This window comes from Lactuca sativa, chromosome 6 (assembly GCF_002870075.4).
Source record: "Lactuca sativa cultivar Salinas chromosome 6, Lsat_Salinas_v11, whole genome shotgun sequence".
Taxonomy (NCBI): domain Eukaryota; kingdom Viridiplantae; phylum Streptophyta; class Magnoliopsida; order Asterales; family Asteraceae; genus Lactuca; species Lactuca sativa.
The window spans coordinates 72,978,291-73,002,094 of NC_056628.2; the positions used below are offsets into that span (position 1 = coordinate 72,978,291).

Genomic DNA, 23,804 nt, shown 5'->3' on the forward strand with positions numbered 1-23,804 from the left:
GTACATATGAGTACGCCCTACATATAAGGTCGAGTCGACTCTGCTGGGTTGACATTAATTTTAGTTTAGGCAATATTTTGATTAATAGGTGTGTCAGGTAGAGCTGGTATTTAAAGCAGAGATTTGTTCGGCTTGTGTTTGGACTGAGAGTTGAGTTTTCCTCACTGTACTCGTAGGTTGAAGGCACCAGTGTGGCCCACTAGATTATGTATCCTGGTTATAGGATAGTTTTATGCTAGTATATGACTAATTAGTAGATCTGTATGGGTATTTGTATTTTTTGGGTCTGTGTTTATGTTTTTTTGTTACATAGGTCGACATATTCTGGTTGGGTTGAGGTGGTCCTGCTTTATGCTAAAGGCTACGACACCCGGGCGGTCTGGATAGACTGTAGGCCCTGCGAGCTGGCCCAGTTAGACTGAAGTCCCGTAGAGCGGTCCAGATAGGTTGTAGGCCCTGCAAGGCGGTCCAGTCAGACTGAAGGTTCATATTTGCATGTTTTATTTGTTATATTGTGTGATGGTACTTTGGGGGAACTCGCTAAGTTTTAGCTTACAGTTTCAGTTTATTATTTCAGGTACTTTAGAGGATCGCGAGAAAGCAAAAGTTTGATCATGCACATCTTCCTATTTTCATAATACTGACTTTTGGGACACTCTTATATGATTTTATTTTTAAAACAATGGTTTTTCTTGTAAACAATTATGTATAATGGTTGTTTTTGAAAATTTTAAATTTTTATGATTTTTGGAATGTTATAGAGTGATTATAAGACCATGGTTGGATCATAGCATTCATGTAGGATTAAAATACACCCCATGACTAGGCCATGCTAATATGTATGGTATATGGTATTTTGGGGGAATCACTAAGTTTTGCGCTTACAATTTTAGTTTCAAATGTTTCAGGTACTTCTTGTTCCAAAGGGAAGGGTCTGACTTGATCATGCCGCATCCCCTAGAGTTTATTTCCACATTATCTATTTTTGAATTACTCTTATATTTGAGAATACATTAAACTTTGGATGGTTTTTGAACAAATTATTTTTGGGTTTTTGTGGTTTGAAAATGAAATTTTTTACCAGTATTTTTAGGAAGTTACAGTTGAATATAATATGTAATGAGTTAATTAATTTCTATGAACTAGTTAAATACTTAATTAATTTAATAAAGTATTAAAGGTATTTCTTTTTATCTTATACTTGCAACTTGATTAATTCTATTATGTAAAATGTCCTAATGTTTAGATTTTGACACTCTATAAAAAGTTGATGTATACATATATTCATGTGATTGCTAATTATATACTAAGTTGCTTCTAATCGTTCCGAGGTATCTACTTAGTCACGACTTAATTCTATTATTAAATCTAGAATGAATTTGTGTCCGCACTTGAATTTTTGATGTTCAAGTTTAGTAATAACCAAAAATTTGATGAATATCATAGATAGGATAATGGATGATATATCCTTAGGGTATCCAATACAAATGGTAACATATATCTATTAAGAGATCTGTTGGGGGCATCTCCCTATATTGTGGCTATGAATATATAATTGGTTCGATGTTAGCCATACACATTATTATTCGTGACATATAGATGAATTGTAAGACGAGTACCAAGTGAGAACGCAATACATTGTTTATTGAGACTAATAAATATGGTAATTGTCGTATCACTATTCGGAGGTTACCAGTTGTGGTAGATGTAGTCATTATGGTATTACTAGTTGGATATTGATTGTTGTGATAAATTTGGTGATCGTAGTATCACTACTCAGATGTGTACTATTGTGATAGATGTGGTGGTTGTAGTATCACTAGTTGGATGGGGATTATTTTGATATATGTGTTGGAAATAGGTGTCTAATGTCATAACTAATTGGTATACCTTTGAGAATAGTAAGAAAGTCCTTTTTGGGTTGCCCTTAAGAGATAAAATAGCTAGAAACAATTTAAGAGAGTGAGAAAAATAGTTTATTTATTTATTACAAGTTAATAAAGTAATTAGAAACTAGCTAGAATTAATTGGGAATTTATTCTAATTGATTTGGATGAGTTAATTAGAATTAATGAGAAATTGATTAAAGGTGCAAAGATTAAATGTTAATTGTTCAATAGTAACATTCTATAAGCCCTCATGGGGTGGACAGTTTTAGGAGCTCTTGGAGCCTTCCAGAATCAATCTAGGTAACAAATAAGGTGATGATTTGAATCATGATTAAATCTGAATACTTAATTGATTCAAATCAGGGTTTACCTGTAAGTTATCATAGCTATATAAGTACCCCTCTGGCCTTTAGAAAATCGATTGAACCACTCATAAGGTTGGGAATTTCGGATCTCACTACCTTTCTCCTCCTTACTAAATATTTTAGGGTTTTTAGTCTTTTAGATGTGAATCATTAGAGACATTCTACTTTGGGTGCTAGATCTTCCAGAAGTAATTAAGAGTTTGAGATCTTCAAGTGGAATACAAGTATATACGATTATACTTGAAAAGTTGGTATTCTATTATTTTTGTTAGATTGTTTTCATAGTTTTTCAAAGTCCGTTGCTATAATAGTAAAACCTAGTTCCATGGTACATGTACACTTAGGATTATATTTGAATGTTTCTGTTACCTAAATCTAGTGTAAAGATGCATAAAAACCCATTAATATGTGGTGGTCGTGGCATCACTTGTCGGATGTTGACTATGGTGATATTTTTAATGGACATAGTATTACTGGATGGGCGATTACAATTATAGTAGTTATGGTGAAAGGGAACTTGGAGACTGTATGGAATTGTCGATGTGTTAATATAACTAGTTATGTAACTATTTTATATCTTATTGCTTAGGTTGTTCATTAATCTCTTTGTTTCAAGTAGACAGTAAAAAATTATAAAGTTAGTAACGTCGGCTAGGATCGTCGTTGAAATCCTAAATGGCAAATACTTGTATCTAGTTGTTTAAAATCATTGTACATTATTTTTGTACTTAAAAGTTGAAAACTTTAGTGTGCTTTGTGTTAAGAAGTCGGATGTTACATCGAGATTCCAAGAATTTTGGATATGTAAGGGCGTCCTATGTGGATATCGTAGTCACATGACTTTATGTGGGACATTGATCGTAGGCCTAGGATGGTATGTATCAAGTTGATGGTTAATTATTTTGTCTTTCTTATGTAGTATTTTTTGAATGGTAGAAAATAACATAAATAAGATAGCTAGTACTATAAAAGATGTTTTGAAATAATTTAAGGTGTTAATAAACGGTATAATTGTTTACTAGAAGTTATTATTAAATGTCTACTCAGCTAGTAGAAGTGAAGTGAAGTGTTCGTAAGCACTAAGATGAGTAGTATCAAATACATGTTTATTAAGAGCAAAATTATGATTTTTATAAAGATAATGAGTTAAAGAATTTTTCATCCTTTCTTGCTATGTAGTATTTATTTGTGCATTTCATGAAACTAATTTTATATAAGAGTTTGACAAGAGAAAAGAGTTGACATCGCATAATTAAAAGCGTTTGACAAGAAAGTATACTTTTACTTTGGCACCTTTTAGCTTTCAGCCTATGTAGTGTTAATTCATATCGATATTTAAACAATCAACTTAATATCGGAAATAAACATATTACGAAATTCGAAGGAGTTGAATCAAAAGACTAATAATGTTCAACATGCAAAAATTAGTTGCACCAAAATCCCTATAAATATGGGTGTCACATTTGGAAAATCTACAACCCTTAGCTAAAATTCTAAATAAAGACAAAACATAATGCTGAGAGATCAAATCCATCGATCACATTTCTTTAACCTACCATTGCTAGGTAACTCGTCCATCATCAAGCGCTCCACCTACTCCCCTGCAGTTCTCCGGCAACCATTCCCAGCAAAGAAACACAGCAATACTCGAATTAACTACAGTTGTAGTAACATAAAAGCTAAGTACTCCCCTTCTGTTGGCAAGTCCATGACGATGAAAGGTGTCATCACTGTTCAACCCACCATTAGTGACTCACTGGTCAACGTGACTGTGGGTCTTATAAAGCATGTGGTTGATGGTGTTAAAGATCATTTAAAACGATCATTCTTGTTGGAGCTTGTTGCTGCTAATCTTGATTGTAAGTATTATATTAGAATTATTATTATGTACAATATACTTTTTGTCATCCATTAAGTTGTAAATTAAAAAAAAAAACATACTATAATTCAAAAATTACAATAACCAAGGATGCGTTTGGAACTTTGGATTGTAAACTTTTTTTTGAACAAACTGAATCTGTTATATATAGTGAGGCTATTTTTATATTTTTATAAAAAACCTAAATAATGTAACTGAATTCCTCCCTCTATTTTCTATAGATACTGAAATCCTTAAAACATGAAGTTTAGATGATTCCTGTAGAATTGAATTATGTCAATTAGCAACCAAACAATTCAGTTAAAGAATACAAATTCAAAACCCGTCAGATCGGGCCATGTAAACTAAAAGTGTTTAAAATTTGTTATAACTAAATATATTTAGTGAAATTAAACTTGCAAGAAAGAGGATGTACCACCTTTAACATGTTAATAAATAAAACATTGTATTCTCGAGTTTTTTCAAGAAAAAGATATTAGAAAATTGTTTTACTGACGTTTGGTTTATAATATGAATTTGAAATAGAGAATTTAATTTAAATATGAATGAAATGAAATTTTAAAGAATCATAATTAGTCACGTTTTTTGATCGGCATAGATGAGATAAAACTCTATAACAAAAATTAAGTAATTTTTAAGCTTTGATTTATATATACATATTTTTTCTTCATTTGAATATATCATTTAACTGAAAATTGTTAATTTTAATACATACATAATGAAGCTACGTTGTTCTTCAATAAAAAATAAGCTATGAATTTGAATCCTCTTACAACGGTGAAATATATCAAATATAAAATTTGATAGATTCTAAAGGATCAAAATCCCTTTCATTTGGAAATCAAATACATGATGAAAACGACAGTTAATTAACTTTCATGCTCTCAAGGTAGATATAAAAGTAACCAAAGTTGACATCTTTATGATTTTGCCCTCATACATAAGTCGGGGTATATAAGGAACACATAAATTAACCTCAACGGATAACTATGTGCATCTTAAAATATTTTACAGCATGATATTTTATTTGTTTAACTAATTTTCCATAAAATTAAAAAAAAATAAAAAAAATAAAAACATTGGGGAACACTACCATAAATACCATATTTTTATTGTTTTAAGAACATTAGTACCAGATATTCTATAGTTCGGTGTTTAAAACGCTTAGGATTTATATATGCAAGCACATAAATGTTTATATATTTATTTTACAAGATTTCACTATGAATTCTCTCATTCATATCAATAATAAAATTATACATATAGATATGATATTTATCTGTGAAAAAATGTACATTCATCACCTTCTATTGCTTGATATTGACACCCTCGTAAGAGAATTAAAAATCATTTTGGTTTTGGTAAATTACATTAATTTTTAAAGATAACAAATCCACATTATTTCGAAAAAAAATCCATTTTTTATTTATTTATTTTATTTAAATAATGTATATTTAACTATATTTGTACATTATTTAATTTGTATTAAGTATATATTATTAAATATACTTTATTTATATAATTGTTTTCTACTTACAACCCTTTTTAAAATAAAAACTATATTCGGGTTAAAACTTAGGTCTCGTTTGATAGTTTCTGTCTGAAAAAGTATTGTTTGGTAAAGTGTTGTCTGACTGGGAAAGAAACCATGTTGTTTGATTGTATATCTGATTGACTGTGCTGAATGATGAAAAAAAATAAAAAACAAATTTTAAAAAAATAATAATCCAATAAATAAAGAAAGAGACACGGTTTGATGCATAATTGTCTTTCCAGCTCATTCAGCCAGAAATATATGATTTTGGAGCTTTCTGGGAAATACATATCTTATCGGGAAAGACCATTTTTTTGTGCAAATCAAACAGTCTTTCCGGTCAATTCAGCCAAAAAGATCTGTTTGGATCTAGAAAGATGCGTATCAAACGGGACCTTATTTTTATTAATAACCATTTGTATTTTTATAATAACCTTTATAATGTATATTCTGAATTATTTAATATAAAAACTTACGTTTTAAAGTTTTATTAACCTATAGCAGCAATGATACACATGTATGATATTTATTTACAAACTTTATTTTTCATCTATATATTTTGCGTTTATTTTATAACTTAAAGATTTATATATTTTTTTTATTTTATGTTAAAATTTAATATCATGTGCTAGAACATTTTCTTTGTTGATTAAATATATTAATATTTTATTATTTATATTTTATAACGTTATTTTATATTAAATCTTTCAATGTAAAAAAACTATAGTTAATAAATATAAAACAAAAGTTTATGATAAAATAAATAAATATGAAGATGGTAACAATTATGATAATTATATAAATCAGTATACTGTAAATAATAAACAATTAACTACTATAAATACTAGAATAATATACATGAACTTCTATTTTGAGAAATAAATAATTAAAATTAAAAAAAAAAAAAAAAAAGCTAAAAGTAAAGAATCTAGAAAACGATAATAAATTAAGTTTTATATTAAATTAATATATTATTTTAAATGAAACTTTATCAACCTTTATGTCCTATTTGGGTCACGTCGTTTTGTACTTATTAAATTGAATGGTGCTATTAACAATTGCTGAATAATAAACTAAACTAATAGCATCTCTAATACAAGTTTTTTGGAAAAAAAAATAATAATAAAAAATAAAAACATTTCTTTGAATAGGTCATTTAAAAATTTATGATCTTTTATCAAAAAGTTTTTAAACAAAAGCTTTTAAAATTTTAAATTATTCTAATATATATATATATATATATATATATATATATATATATATATATATATATATATATATATATATATATATATATATATATATATATATATATATATGGAAAAGTGAATATACCCTTAAGGGTATATAAGCTTAGGTACCCGAACGCATTATAACACATCATTTTGTTTGATATATTTCATTATAATGTTCTTAAACATGAAACCTAACTAGATTTACTTTTAAGATTTTTAAAATTTCACTATTATCTTCTTCTTACATCACATTTTTTGGCCGAACACCTATTAGGTTATATATATTATAGTTTAAAATGAAAATTATATGAGAGGAAGATAAATGTGAAATTATAAAATTTGTGGAAGTAAATCAAGTTAGAAGTTTAATTATAAGAACATTGGACAATTACAATGTATATATATGATACAAAATGACATAGTATAGTGAGTTTGGGTACCTAAACTTATATACCCTTATGGGTATATTCACTTTTCCCATATATATATATATATATATATATATATATATATATATATATATATATATATATATATATATATATATATATATATATATATATATATATATATATATATATATATATATATATATAGACTAAACTGCACAAACGGTCCCTGTGGTTAGCTCAAAATTGCCACTTTGGTCCAAAAAGGTTTGGACTAGCACCAAAGGTCCAAATATTTCATTTTATTGTGAGTTTGGTCCAATTTGCTATTAATTTTTTTCAAATGACAAATATGCCCTAATTAATTTCCTTTTCTATTTCTTTTTTATTTTATTTAATTTTTTATTTAAAATTAAACAAAAAAAATATACAATCATATCCTACCTTACTCACATACCATCTCTCTCTCTCTCTATCTATCTCTCTCTCTCTTCATTGCTGCCGAACCACCACCTCCTGCCGACCACCGTTGTCAGACCACCACCATTTGATGGATCACTGTCATCTACCGGACCGCCACCATCTGTCGGCTTATCCTACTCACCGGAGACCACCCCTACCCCTTTCTTTCTCTCTCTTCACAAAACCATCTCCATCTTCATGATTTTCAGAAAACAAAAATACCACCACCACCACTAGCTTCCGGTGGCTCGTTCTGGTAGAGAGGGTTCTGACCACCCCCATTTATTGCCCGCTGGATCAACATCACATCTCCCTTCGCATCACCTGTACCTTCTGGAACACCACCATCTCGTCGTCCTCCCTCCCAAACGACCGTCGAAAACCATAGTAGCAATGGCTATGAAAACCCTAGTTTCGGCGGCGGCTTGTGGTTCCAGGTACATAGTGGTGGTGCTCCAGATCTGCAAAAAACAGATGTCTTGGTCGGAGAAAGAAATAGAGTTTGTGGCAATGGTTTTTTGTAGGCGAACGGGGGCTGTAGCGATGAACTGATTAGGCGAAAAGAATGTTCCGATAATGGTGAGAGAGATAGATAGATCGAGAAGATCATGGATGTGGCATCGGACCTCCCTCCACTGTGGGCTTTTCCTCTCTTCTCTTGGTAAACAATCAATGAAGAGAACCAGATCTACTTTACTGGTTCGACGAACACGATGTTGCAAATGTTAGTGATACATCAGAGAACGAGAGATTGAGGTAGTGTTGTAACCCCGATATGTAGCTCATCTGATCTTGAAACCCTAAAATAAAGACATATCTGATTGTTTCTTCATCTTCTGATCTGTTTGGTAGCTGGAGAGATGGCCGATGTGTTTCTGGTGAAAATGATATGGTGGTCGGCGGTGTTATCCAGCAAGAATGGCAGGTGGGCGACGATGTGGTAATAATGGGGAAGAAGAAAACGAGAGATAGAGATAAAGAGAGAGAGAGAGAGAGATTTATTTTTATTTTTATTTTCTTGTTTTTTTCTAATTTGAAAATCAGAAACAAATAATAAAAAAGAGAAAACCATATTAATAGGGTCAAATCCGTCATTTTGAAAAAAAATCAGAAAATATTGGACCAAAAACACAACAAAATGAAAGTTTTGGACCACTGGTGCTAGTCCAAACCTTTTTGGACCAAAGTGACAATTTTGAACAAACCACAGGGACCATTTGTGCAGTTTAGTGATATATATATATATATATATATATATATATATATATATATATATATATATATATATATATATATATATATATATATATATATATATATATATATATATATATATATATATATATATATATATATATATATAAACTTTATGAAATTTATATGCAATGCGATATTTTTCTTTATCAATTTGATAATGAAAAATTTAATGAACAAATAAATCTTTACAAAGATTTATGTATTAAAGATACTCCAATAAACATTAAATCCATTGATCATCTTTCAAATCTATAACATCAACTTTTATAGTTAACTTTGGTATTTACTTGATCTTCAAATAATCTTATTTACTAAATAAAACTCTCAATATTTGGCTTAGAGTCACCTTTCTTTCATTTCTGTTAACTCCTCATAGTTATAGGCTATAAGCTCTTTCTTAAAACTAGTTAACTACTAAAATTAGTATATGATCAATTTTTAAATTGATAGAATAGCATTAATATTGATTGATTTGTTTTTATTAAGTTCATTTTCATAATAATTATATGAAGCATCGGGTAAAGAGAAAGAGACGGTAAAGGCATATGCAAGTTACGTTGGATTGGACGATGATGGAAAATTACACAGATATGAGTGCATGTTTGTGGTTCCTCAAGAATTTGGGAAGATAGGTGCAGTGTTGATAGAGAATAAACATCATAGCGAGATGTATCTCAAAAATGTTGTTCTTGGTGATGATGAAATCACTTTTACTTGTGAGTCATGGATTCACTCTAAGCACGATAACCCTGATAAAAGAATATTTTTCACCAATAAGGTTAGTTCTAATTTGAAAAATACATGCTCTTCTATTTCTTCTGTTTAAATCTACAAAAATTAGTTAAAAGAATTCGAGTATTAGCAAACGACGACATGAAAGAGTGGTTGGCAGAATAAAACTGATGGTAGAATAAAACTTTAATGTGTAATTTTTTTTTGCATAGAATTCTCACAAAAGATAAAATGATATTTAAGATGATAGCAACTAGCAAGAGTAATTCAGTCTAATTTAAATTTGATTAAAATATTAAATACGTAAACTTGTAATTCTCTTAAATAGATAGGAAGAAAAAAAATAATAATAAAAGGATATTTAATTTATCTTTATCTTTTATATATATTTAATACTTCACATCTTATACTAATTATATTTAGATATTAAATATTTAAATCTTTATTTTTTTATAGTTATCTAATTCAATTAATATACAAAACAATATATATATATATATATATATATATATATATATATATATATATATATATATATATATATCATTTCAAAGTAATTGTTAAAACATTATAAATAAAAATATTATCCATTATTTTAAAAGCAAAATAGACCGTAAGTTTAAAACATTTTCCCAAATCTACCATAATAAATAAGAATGATTTTGCCACATGTCATTCTCTCATTCAATTTGCCACATGTCATTTTGTCATAATTTAGAGATATATTTATTTTCCACTTGTCATTTATTTCATTTTCCATTTCTAATATATTATTAATTAGTTTCCATAAATTAAACCTACATAATGATATTAATTTCAAATTTTAAACTTTAAATTAAATTTCAATTTCATCAACCCTAATAAATAAGAATAATTTTGTCACATGTCATTCTCTCATTCAACTTGTCACATGTCATTTTGTCATAATTTAGAGATATATTTATTTTCCACTTGTCATTTATTTCATTTTTCATTTCTAATATATTATTAATTAGTTTCCATAAATTAAACCTACATAATGATATTAATTTTAAATTTTAAATTTTAAATTTCAATTTCAAATAAATTTACAGTTTAAACCTTTGTGTTTAACATTTTGTTATAATTAATCTGTTTAGTATACGGGTCTGATAACTAAACAATAATTTTAATTTATTTATTTTTTGCATGTTTTTTTTTCTCATAATTTTTATTTATTTCAAACTTCAAATTCAAATAAACTTCTCATTTAATCGTTTTTATTTAACATTTTGTTTTAATCAACCCGTATAATATACGGGTTTCACAACTAGTATGTATCATATTTAGACATGTTTAACAAAAATAGTTGTTATCTAGAAGCGGGTAATGGGTAGCTGATAACATGTAGCGGTACCTGGTAGCAGGAAGCTATAGTTTTATTTGCTATATAAAAATTTCGCAAAAGTATCTTGAAGCTTTTAAAATATATAAAATTACATAAAAGGACAATTGATTAAAATAAATAAATATATAAATATATTTTTAAGTGTAATTATGGAAATTGATTTCCAAATCTCAATAGCATTTTGTTACCCGTTAAATGAAATAGCTTTTAGATTTAGAACGTCTTATTTATACTAAAAACTAAACGCTCGCACTGTCAAACGAATCTTTTTGTTTAAATTATAGCGTTTTGTTAAAAGCTAAAAATTAGAAACTCTCAAACAATTCAAAAAGCTTCGAGCCAGAACACACCCATATTTTATTTAATGTCAACTGCTTTTATTTTCAAAAAAATATGACATGTTTAAAAAATAATAATTATATGAATAATAATAAATTGTATGAATGGACTTACTAAAATATTTAAGATGGATAAAAGATAAATAAGTTAATTTAGAAAAGATGTTTGAAAATGTTTATAAGAAAGTTTTTTTGTTGATTAAATATTAATAGAAATACGATGTAACAAGTTACCTATTTTAGATGTTAATCATTGAAAATGATCTGAATCGCTAATGAGAAAAAGGGTAGGGTTAAAATTGTTTTATAGATACTATCCTTAGTTGCTAAACTTATTTTTAAGATTACTAAGGATATTTGCCATGTTTATTTTATGTGCACTACATCTTTATAACATGTTATCAAAAGTAATTTGCCTTGTTTATCTGAATCGTATAATTTTTTAACTTTTTTTTTCTATGGTCTTTTAATTATTTTAGACTTCTTAGGTCCTTTAACTATGTTTTGTTTTTTCACATGTTTTTTATAACTTCGTTTTTTTAATTTGTTTTTAGATGTTTTTTATAGTTTGTTTTTAGAACTTTATCTTTTTACTTTTTATATATTTTTTATTTAATTTGTTTTTACAATTATATTATAGAGTACTTTACAGTTTTGGTTCCTGTGGTTTGGTAAGTCTAAAAAGAAAAATGAAAATATAAAAGTAAGGATAAAATGTTATTTTAAATGAACTAAGAATGTACAATGTAATTTATTTGAACTATACAGATGTATTTTGTCAAATTCTAAAAGGTTAGATTGAAAGAATGAATCTGACCAAACCATAAGGACCAAAACTATAGTTTACTCTTTATTTTATTAATTTATTCGACATGTTTTTAACGATTTAATTTTACAACTCTATTTGATTTTTTTTTTACTTTTTTAACTTGTTGTATCAAAATTTAATCATGATTATGCACATTGCCGCAACACCTACGATCACTTTGATTTTAAAATGTTATGTCACCGCCAAATGAAGTTATGGAAAATAGAAATAAAAATAAATTTAAAATAACAAATCGTGAAAAAAAAACAAGTAAAAATATGTGAATATATATATATATATATATATATATATATATATATATATATATATATATATATAATGAAATAAAAATATGAAATCGTAAAAGGAAGTGTAAGAAAATATATAAAACAAAGTTTTGTAAAGATGAAGCAGTTCAAAAACGAATAAAAGACAAAAAGGTAAAAGGTAGTATGAAAAATAAAAATAAATAAATAAATAAATAAATATATAAAAAAAAAAGTTTAATAAAATATTGGAACGCCAAAAAAATGGCCAAAAAGAATCGAGGGTTTTAAGAAACATATTATAGGGTATCAAAATAATATAATGTACACCTCATAAAAAAAATTGAAAACCCTTAACAAGAAAAAAAAAATGAATAAATTAGTACTTAGACAATAGTCTAGAGACTAATTCCAAGTTTCCAACCCTTATCGTTCAAGAAAAAGAAGGGTGATGATTTTTCCACAGAGATTTTGATTCATCCACTTAAATATTTATGTAATGACTATTATGTCATTTTATTTAACTTTATAGTTATTATAGGAGAAAAATTATGGATTTCTTTCTACATATGGCACCTGGATTGGACCCTATTTCTTTTTATAAAAAATAAATAAAGAACAAATTAATAAACTCATCTTCTCTGGTTTGCTTACCGGAGGACAAGACCATCAACATTTTGAAAAGCATATGCGGAAATGAAATCAACCGAAAATTTTATATCCTATCATTGAATGTTTTTCCGACGGAGAAAGAGGTTGTTCATGGAATCATGGGAGATGGGGAGGTCACCAATTGTGTGCAGGATTGTCGATGGTACATCAATGGTTCTTCGGGACTGCACAGAAGGAGGATCTTTTGCCAATGGAAGAAAGGGAGTTCACTGGTTGTGGAAGTGGTTGTCGTATGTGGTTATCTATCAATCGACATCTTTTCTCATTCTATTTTCTTGCTACAAGACTGCAACATATGAACTATGAAGTTTATAAATATATAATGCAACTGAATTATAATCGATATGTTCCAAAAAATCAAAAAATGTATAAAGAAATCTACCTGCAATTCAAAAATTTTAAATCAGTTTCATTGCTTCTCAAATTGGTACGAAAATCATCATTTTATCCAGCAAATATAAGAAACATCCTAGAGTAGGACGATATAACAACCGATAATTGAAAAAATATAAAGCAAGCTACCTGCAATTTCAAAAATCAATGTTTTTTAACTTAGTAAAGACTATATCTAGTGATCTGAACTATTGAACCAGTCATGATAAACATAAAAATTCAAGAGAAACCAGAACGATATGTTAACCATGGGCGACAAACCGTTGCATGACGGGTAAGCTACTCCTGGCCTCCTGCCTCCCAATGAATCGTTCCATCTCCTCCGTCACACGAGTAGTTGATGACATATGATACGATTCTAATAGTGTGTGTTTCCGGTGATCAAACATGTAATAATAAAGATCGGGTTTATCATTTTTTATAAACATATGGTGTATAACAACTCTTTGTATTATCTTTATGTAAACAATTTTAAAACTACCATAATTTGCTAAAAGAGCGTGAATTTTGGAAACATATTTATGAGATCTTTCTCTCGTGTAAATGTATATGAAATTAAAATAAAGGGCAATATTGTCAATACATTAATATTTCAATGGATTGATAAAAAGTGGTTGTGGAAAAATCAGCTCCCGAAAAAGAAGTACCCAAATTTTAGTATGGAAACTTTGGTGGACCTAAGTCTCAATAAGTATCAAAATCATAGATTTTGTTATGAATTTACTCGACGTTTGCAATGAACACTTTTCCTAAAATTGGTATAAATTGTTTCACTTAGTAATAATTATTCACGAGTCGAGTACTAGCTAATATGTGTCCATTTTGTGAAGCAGTCATATCTACCCTCAGAAACACCTGATGGGCTAAAGTCTTTAAGGGAGAAAGATCTCTCGTCTCTTCGGGGCATTGGTGAAGGAGAGCGCAAAACATTTGAAAGGATCTATGATTATGACATGTATGATGATCTCGGTGATCCGGATACTAACTCAGATCTGGGTCGACCCGTTCTTGGTGGCAAGAAGTATCCTTATCCTAGACGTTGTCGTACAGGTCGGAAAATGACCTCTACAGGTACAAACATCTCCTATGCTTTACATTATTTTGGTTCATGTTTTGTATTATCGCGTTGTTCTGGAATGTTTTTAAGAAAAGAAAGGAAAGTATAAATAACGATAAATGTGTTATCGGTTTCATTTACTAAGGAAAAAGGAAATATTTTGAGAGATTACAAGGAACAAATTTAACAAATTTTCCTTTCAAAACCATTTGTCCATTTTTCGGCCAAAAGGATTATTATGCCAAAAAAAAAATGATTTCTATATAAAACGTCATTTCATAGTTATTTTCCTTCTAATTTGAATACCTAACACTACATTTCTTTTTCTCTTTTTCCGATTCAAAATCCGACATAATTAACTTTTTTTTCTCTTTTGGTCAATTTAAAAACTCAAGAACATGGTGTATCCAGTGGCGGATCCAGAACTTCGATGTAGTAAGGATCATTTATATAAAAATTAATTAATACATAAATAATAGTAACTATATATTAACTTTCAACGTTTTTATCTGATTTTTAGACAAATTGGGTGCCAAAAGTGTTAAAGTCAGGAGTATATATGTAAATTTTTCTAAAAAGAATTATTTTTTCCATATTGTATATGGTTACTATTTTTAGACAAATTGGGTGCCAAAAGTGGCTGCCCCTGGGTGTACCTATTCTTTATAAGACCACACGGGGGGAACACCCCCCCCCCCCCCCTCCCCAACTCGTTTCTCGTCATGTGGTTCACGTGACCATGGAAACGAGATGAAACGGCCAAAAATTGAGCTGTTGTAAACTTTACCGTTTGAAAACGGTCAAATTCACATTAATTAAAAAAAATTACCTTTTTACCTCTCTCTCTCTCTCCCTATATATATATATATATATATATATATATATATATATATATATATATATATACTCATTTCATTTCAAACCTTACATTTCTTTCTATCTACATTTTTATTTCTTTCTAAAAAAAATGGAGCAAAACCAAAACACCTCCTCATCATCAAACTCAAACACAACCTCGTCTGTCGGGTTTGTTGGTTATGAAGGTTATTTCAACCTTTTATCGACTCAAGGCTCACCACAGATCTCATACCAAGGCGCAACTTTCAACCTCGCTTCACCGCCACTACAGTTTCCCAACTCACCTTACTTTCAACAAAATCAAGGCGGTCAAAACCCAAATTTACAACAAAATCATTTCCCTTCTTTTGTTTCGATGCAACAACAAACCAAACAACCATCGCCTACGACACAACAATTGGGTGAAGCGGGAGGTAATAGGAACAAGAAAGGGAAAATGAAAGGAAAATCAATAGTGGTAGAAACAGAAAATGCAGACGTTCCACAATGGTGGATACCGGAGGAGGAATACGCTTTGATGGCGGCTTGGTGTGCTACTTCAAAAAAACGAACTTCGCGGAAATGGAATGAAAAAAGAGCTTATTGGGGGGGGGGGGGGGGGGGGGGCTCGACAAGTTTCACGTTATTTTAAAGAAAAATATGTATCGCAACAATGACATGTTGAGCAACAAATGGGGTATGATAACTAAGCGGTGCAACAAATTCAACGGTATTTACAACCGGCTTGAGGCGCAACAACAAAGCAGAACCAAAGACTTCGATTTGTTCAAATCTGCTAAGGAACAATATCGGGTCGAAATGGGTCATGTTTTCGACTTTGAAAAATCATGGGAATTGTTGCGAGCGGATCCAAAGTGGAATAAAATGCTTACATCGTTAGAGGTTTAATCCAAAAGGTCTCGCAATTCTAGCTCAGTCGACGTGTCGGACGCACGGACTAACATCGACCTAAACGCCGATGACGATGAGATCCCGGATGATATCCAAGAGATATCCCCACCACGACGACCGCTTGGACGCGACAAAGCGAGGCGCGCTGCAAGACATGCGGAGGAGGTGGAAACGAGAGCAAAAGATGTGGCGGAAATGAGAGCGAAATTTGATGAGCACAATTTATTAATAAAAGAAAAAAAAATGACTTGAAATGTCGTCATTTGGAGTTCCTAGAAAGGCATGCACGGGAGAAACAGGAACAAAAAGAGAGGGAACTAATGACACATCAGTTGTCAATTCTTCGGACAAGCGAGGAGGGTTTAGCGCCTGCTGATCTAGCGGTGCTACAAGCGATGAAGGAACAAATTAGGAAAAAATATTTGGGTTAATTAGGATTGGTGTGGTTTTAGTAGTAATTTGAATGATATTTTAGTTATTAATTTAGGTTTAAAATTATGTTTTTTTAATTGTAATCGGAATTTAAGATGTTAAATATTATGTCTTTTTTTTAAAATTATATGTTTTATAAAAAATATATTATTTATTAAAAAACGCAAAAAGAAAAAAAACGAAAGCCAAAAAAAAGTAAAATACAAAAATAAAAATATTTATTTTCAAAAAGTTGGTGTTGCATCTTGTTGCTTATTTCCCCACTTGGTGTTATAACATCATTTGCTTATGTGACATGTGAGGTGGCACAACTTGGTGTTGCACCTTATTGCCCACACTCAATGCTCTAAAGCAAGAGTTGTATAATATTGTAATTGCTTGTTACCTCTACAGATATTAAGAAATTGAAAAATGATAAAATCGTTGACTTCTCTAAAATGCCAATTATAATCACTAGTAGTCGTCGTTTTTATTATCATTTTAGCATTAGCTAGATAAGCGAATTTCCATCAATTTCGAGTTTAAAATCCACTATTTTTTGTCCAATTTCATGACATATTTAGGATCATAGTTCTGCTGTCTACATACTCGAACTATCTTGAAATTAAGGACTTTGTGGAATTGTAGAACCCTGGTCGGAGTCAAGGACAACGCTCCCTTTTTATGTGCCAAGAGATGAAGATTTTTCAGAGATAAAGGAGGCATCATTTGGGGCGAGAACATTGTACTCTGTGCTTCATGCAGTTGTTCCAACGCTAGATTCCATATTAACGGAATCCAACAAGGGATTTTCTTCATTCAAGGACATTGAGTTACTATATGATGAAGGTGGTGATGACATTCCTATGGAAAATGGACTTCTCAGTTGTTTACCAAGACTTGTCAAAACTGTTGCCGATAGTACCCAAAATGCACTCCAATTTGAGACTCCTCGAACCATCGAAAGTAAACAAGAAATCTAATCCAACTGTATTCATGTTTTTTCTTTATCTTTTTTTTTATGTGGCTAGTTGATGGTTTTAATCATAGGGGATTCATTTTCTTGGCTTCACGATGAGGAATTTTGTCGACAAACACTTGCTGGTGTTAATCCATATAGCATAAAGTTGGTCACTGTATGTTCTTGTTGACTTCTTACATTAAGTCATTGCTTAAGTAGTTATATATTAATGTTTCTTGAAAAATAATTGAACCACTTGTAAGCTAAAGTTATGATATAAACATGTAGGAATGGCCATTGATGAGCAAACTAGACCCTAAAGTTTATGGACCAGCCGAATCAGCAATTACCAAAGAGATTATTGAGCAAAAGATTGGAGGTCTCATGACTCTTGATGAGGTAATGCAAAATCAAAATACTTTTACTTTCATTATGAAAATTTTACTAATATTGTGACTAACATTTCAGGCATTAGAACAAAAGAAGCTATTCTTGTTAGATTATCATGATCTTCTCTTACCTTATGTGAATAAAGTAAGAGAGCTTGAAGGAACAACTCTCTATGGTTCGAGGACTTTAATATTCCTTACATCTAAAGGAACACTAAGACCACTAGCCATTGAGTTAACTCGCCCACCAAACAATGGGAAACCACAATGGAAACATGTATACACACCATGTTGGGATTCTACGGGTGCTTGGCTATGGAAGATAGCCAAGGCTCATGTCCTTGCTCATGATTCTGGTTATCATGAGCTTGTTAGCCATTGGTTAAGAACTCATTGTGTTACTGAGCCTTACATAATTGCTACAAAACGCCATCTTAGCAAAATGCACCCTGTACAAAGACTATTATGCCCTCATCTTCGGTATACAATGGAAATCAATAGCCTAGCTCGACTAGCCCTCATTAATGCTGGTGGTATAATCGAGTCATCTTTCTCTCTTGCCAAATACTCCATGCAACTTTCTTCTGATGCGTATGCTCAACAATGGCGCTTTGATCATGAAGCACTTCCTGATGACTTGATTAGCAGGTAATCTTTTCCAACAAATTAAAAACCCATTTTACTCTAAACAAAGGAGGGAAAATGACTTATAAACCCAACAAAGTTTTCAAATTGTTCAAAAAACTCAATTATGTTTTGTTTGTTCAAAAAAACCCAACGAACTAACATTTTGTCTAGAAAAGCCCAACTAACTTACACTTTCGTTCACTTCTCATTTAGGGTCAACCGGATAATGAAAGTCAACAAATGACATGGCTTATTACGAGTAATTAAATATCGGAAAATGACTTGTAAGACCAACGAAGTTTCAGAACTGTTCAAAAAACCTCAATCATGTTTTGTTTGTTGAAAAAAAACCCAACGAACTTACGCTTTTGTTCAGTTCTCATTAGAGGCAACCAGATTCATTACGTATACAACTAGTTGTCAAATAACATGGCGTTATATTTAATGACATGGAATAAATAAATTAGAATTGCCCTTTATATATCGATTTAGGGTTTGGAGAAGAGAAAAACGAACGACGTCTATGTTCGATCTCTTGTAATAGCTACTTTTTATTCTTCCTCTCAATCGTTGATGTCCAACTCAAGATCTACAAAGAAGATATTTGATGATGAAAACTCTTGTGGATGTGGACGCCCTTCTTGGATTTGGACATCTTGAATGGAGGATCATCCAGAGAAAAAAGTTCAGGGCTTGTGCGAACATATTGAAAGCTTTATCATGTCTAGATTCTATCTATTTGTTTGGTTTCTTTCAAAAAAACTTATTAAAATGGACATGATAAAGCTTTTAATTACACTTAGCCATCTATTCGAACAAGCCCTAAACATTATCTCTTGATGATCCTCTATTCTATATGTCCAAATCCGAGAAGGGCATTTACAACTACAAGAGTTTGCATCATAAAATATCTTCTTTGTAGATCTTGAGTTGGACATCAACGATTGAGAGGAAGAAAAAGAAGTATCTATTACAAGAGATCGAATACATACATCGTTCGTTTTTCTCTTCTCCAAGCCCTAAATCGATATATAAGGGGCAATTCTAATCTGTTTATTTCATGTCATTAAATATAATGTCATGTCATTTGCCAACTAGTTGTATACCTAATGAATTTGGTTGCCTCTAATGAAAATTGAACAAAAGTGTAAGTTCGTTGGGTTTTTTCAACAAACAAAACATGATTGGGGTTTTGTGAACCATTTTAAAACTTCGTTGATCTTACAAGTCATTTTCCGATATTTAATTACACGTCATAAATCATGTCAGTCGTTGACTTTCATTAGCCGGTTGGCCCTAAATGAGAAGTGTAATTTAGTTGGGCTTTTTAGACAAAATGTTAAGTCCGTTGTGTTTTTATGAACAGATAAAACATAATTTGGGTTTTTTGAACGATTTGGAAACTTGATTGAGCTTATAATTCATTTTCCCAAAAAAAGGAAAATTTTGAATTTAGTCAATCAACTTTCCTATTTTATTGGAATGGTTATTAAAAAATTTCTTGTATACCTAGGGTCCTTAAATAATTATTTGTGTGTTGCTATTTATGGTGTTTCAAAATGGTTACAAAACTTTTATTTGTACACAACCAGACTAAACCAAAAAAATTCGTTTGTATTTTTTATGTCGTTAGCACCAATATTTATTATACATTATTGATAATAAAGTATTATATTTTCGGGTTTTTATACCTATTTCCAATATATCTAGGATACTAAAATAATTTATTTTTATTTTTTATTTTTTTTTTATTTTTTTTTTACATCCAGGCGCTCAAACCCTTCAACTGGAAATGAAAAACTCCAACCCCTAGAAAATCGAAATCACGAAGGAAATATCGAAATAGAAATCAAATCAGAGATGTTTCTTTAGCCAAACCAAAAATCGAAACATAAATAAAAAGATTTTCTTTATATCAAACGATTGTTGCCCCACACTCAAACTGGAGTAATATTTTATGATTAGAAAGGCCTATGTGCACCAAAATTCGAATTAAAAACATCAAAAATACTTTTATGAATTGTTATTAACTAATAATAAATATTAGTACTAATGGTATAATCAAAACACACAAAAAAATCATGAACCCTACGTGTACAAATAAAAGTTTAATTATTGATCCTTCCGGAACATGATATAACCATACTAAATCGTATAAATAACACAAAATAAAGTGTTGTGTACATTGTTAATGGAAAAAATGAGAAAATTTGTTTAGATTCAAATATTTTACCAAAAAGGAAAACTCTTATGTTCATTAAGATCTATTTTTCTATAATGAATAGGGGAATGGCTATTGAAGATGAAAGTGCACCACATGGTATAAAACTGACAATCGAGGATTACCCATTTGCAAACGACGGTCTACTTCTTTGGGATGCCATTAAAGAATGGGCTACCGCTTACATAACTTTCTACTACCCACAACCAAATCTTGTAGAATCGGATGAAGAACTTCAATCATGGTGGACAGAAATCCGAACAGTGGGACATGGGGACAAAAAAAATGAACCATGGTGGCCGAATCTCAAAACCCAACAAGATTTAATCAAAGTTGTCTCAACAATCATGTGGGTATCTTCCGCCCACCATTCAGCGGTCAATTTTGGTCAATACGATTATGCTGGTTATTTCCCCAACAGACCAACCATTGCCCGAGTTAAAATGCCAAACGAAGATCCCACTGAAGAAGAATGGCAAACCTTTTTAAACAAACCAGAAGATGTTTTATTAAATTGCTTCCCTACCAAGATTCAAGCTACTAAAGTGATGGCGGTTTTGGATGTTTTATCGAGTCATTCTTTAGATGAAGAATACATTGGTGCTAACATGGAGGCTGAATGGGGGGAAGAGCCGGCTATAAAGGCTGCATTTGAAGAGTTTAATCGAAGGTTGAAGGAGATTGAAGGTATTATAGACTCAAGGAACTGTGATCCGAATTTGAAGAATAGATATGGCGCAGGGTTAGTCCCGTATGAGCTTCTCAAGCCATTTTCTGAACATGGTGTCACTGGAAAAGGTGTTCCTTATAGCATCTCAATATAAGAAGGTAATGATCTATAATTTGAAACATGCTTAGTATTTTATATTTTAAAGTTTGATGTTGTTGTGAGAAAATGGTGTGTTACTCTCTATTTGTATACGTATTTTCAATGAAAGGAATATTTGTATATAGAATGATTCATGAATTTGTGGCTATTTACTAAATGGATATTTTTACGTTTCCATAAAGAGATTAACTGAAAAAAGAGATTGCTTAATCACATTCGGATATCATGTGATTGTGTAATCAATTAACACAACTTGTTGGGATGTATCTACAATTGAGAAGAGTTTAATGTCTTCATGACTACTAGACTAGATGTGAACGTGTGATTCCTAAATTCTACGGAATTGCTCTTAGTAAAACCAATTCAAATAGTGGTCATGGACATGTTTTGAACAAAAACTTATGCACTAGACCATAAACTGTAGTTTCATTTGCTTCTTTGTTTTCCAAGAAATGATGAAATCTCAACGAAGAGACACTACTCGATGACAAATGACTGATCTTCCAGTGTAACGACATATTTCTCATCACAAAGAGCCAATTTAGAACACAGCTTGCATCTAAAAAAATATTAGTTGCATTGAGCTTTCTACAAAGATAAAAATTGTATAAATATATGACATGTTGATTCTAAGTGTGAAACATGTGTCTTGTTTATAAATTGAGCCAGATCATGAAGTGCATTAGGGGTGTTTGTTTAGATGGATCGGGTCGATCCGATCAAATCCAGTAAATCCAAATTTATTTTGGTTTTGAAAATATGTATCCGAATTGTCCAAACTAAATTATATTCCGATCCGATCCAATCCAATTACAATTCGGTTTGATCGGTTTTTAGAATTTGGATTTCAAAATCCAGAATATTTGAAAACGACGTATAATTATAATATTATCCAATTTTTTACAAAAGAAGCAAAAACAAATTATTTAGGTGTAATTAAAAATGTATAAACAGCTACTAAGAAGGTTTATTATAATTTAATATTTAATAGACAAAAAACTTTCAAGAGAAAATGGATATTAATTTTATTATTAGGTTAAACTTATTGAACTTTTTGAAAAAAAATAAATTATAAGTTTAATAAATAATTATAGATATATTAAAAATAAATAAATGATGAATTTTTATTCAGTTTATTTTATAAACCAAAACCAATCTGAAATCCAAAATAATAATTCGATTTTGGTAAAAACTAATCCAAAAATCCCAGTGTCCGATTTACTTTCATTGCAATCAGAGGGGACACAAGAAGTCCCAGTGTCTGAGTCTAGCATCAGTAGGGTAGGTGATGGCACCCGCTCCTACCACTTTAAGGATTACAGACAGCCGTCATGGCCGGGCTGAGGCGCTAGTGGCGAAGAGTAGAGCCTTCCAGTTGATAGTAGAGGAGGCACGAGCAGCCCCTGATGTGGTTATGGGTATGTATCTTCTCCATTATCTCTTATTTATTTCTGATTATTACTCATGTTTTTTGTTTATTTATAGGATCATTCTTAGTGAACGGTATATCAGCTATGGTATTGTTTGACTCGGGAGCTACCCGATCGTTTGTGTCACTCGCACCTAGCAAGCGATTTAGTAGAGCTCCGGGGAAGCTAGATTTCCCACTTGATGTAGAGATAGCAGATGATAGGACTGCCAAAGTTGTGAGGGTTCACAGGGTATGTACACTACGTTTCTTTGATGAGTAGTTCTCAGTAGATTTGGTTCCTATTCCCCTACGAGGGAAGAAGGTTATAGTGGGTATGGATTGGTTGAGCCCCAACGGGGCAGTGATTGATTGTGAGCTTTAGCTAGTAAGGGTTCGCACTCCTATTGGGGGAGAGTTAGTGATTCAGGGCGAGAGGCCACAAAGTGGACCGATTCTCTGTTCAGCGGTGAGAGCGAGACGCTACTTTCAGCAGGGTTATGCAGGATACATCGCCTATGTCATGGATACCCGAGATAAGTGTAAGGTGAAAGTGGATGATGTACC

At 30.7% G+C, this 23,804-nt stretch overlaps 1 protein-coding gene across 1 annotated transcript; it reads left to right on the forward strand.

Moving 5' to 3' along the window:
- Positions 1-3,818: 3,818 nt before the first annotated feature.
- On the forward strand, positions 3,819-21,856 carry LOC111890201 (lipoxygenase 2, chloroplastic). Its single transcript, XM_023886352.2, has 8 exons — positions 3,819-4,113; positions 9,523-9,788; positions 14,419-14,656; positions 17,451-17,768; positions 17,853-17,938; positions 18,052-18,162; positions 18,232-18,800; positions 21,065-21,856. The coding sequence occupies exons 1-8, from the start codon at positions 3,963-3,965 to the stop codon at positions 21,822-21,824; spliced, it is 2,499 nt and encodes an 832-aa protein (XP_023742120.2). The 5' UTR covers positions 3,819-3,962; the 3' UTR covers positions 21,825-21,856.
- Positions 21,857-23,804: the final 1,948 nt, after the last annotated feature.

Excerpts from the sequence above, each read along its gene's own strand:
- LOC111890201 (XM_023886352.2), top strand. The coding sequence starts at position 3,963 with ATGACGATGAAAGGTGTCATCACTGTTCAACCCACCATTAGTGACTCA. Across the intron at positions 4,114-9,522 it reads TGTTGCTGCTAATCTTGATT|CATCGGGTAAAGAGAAAGAG; the intron begins GTAAGTATTATA and ends AATTATATGAAG. Across the intron at positions 17,939-18,051 it reads ATAGCATAAAGTTGGTCACT|GAATGGCCATTGATGAGCAA; the intron begins GTATGTTCTTGT and ends ATAAACATGTAG.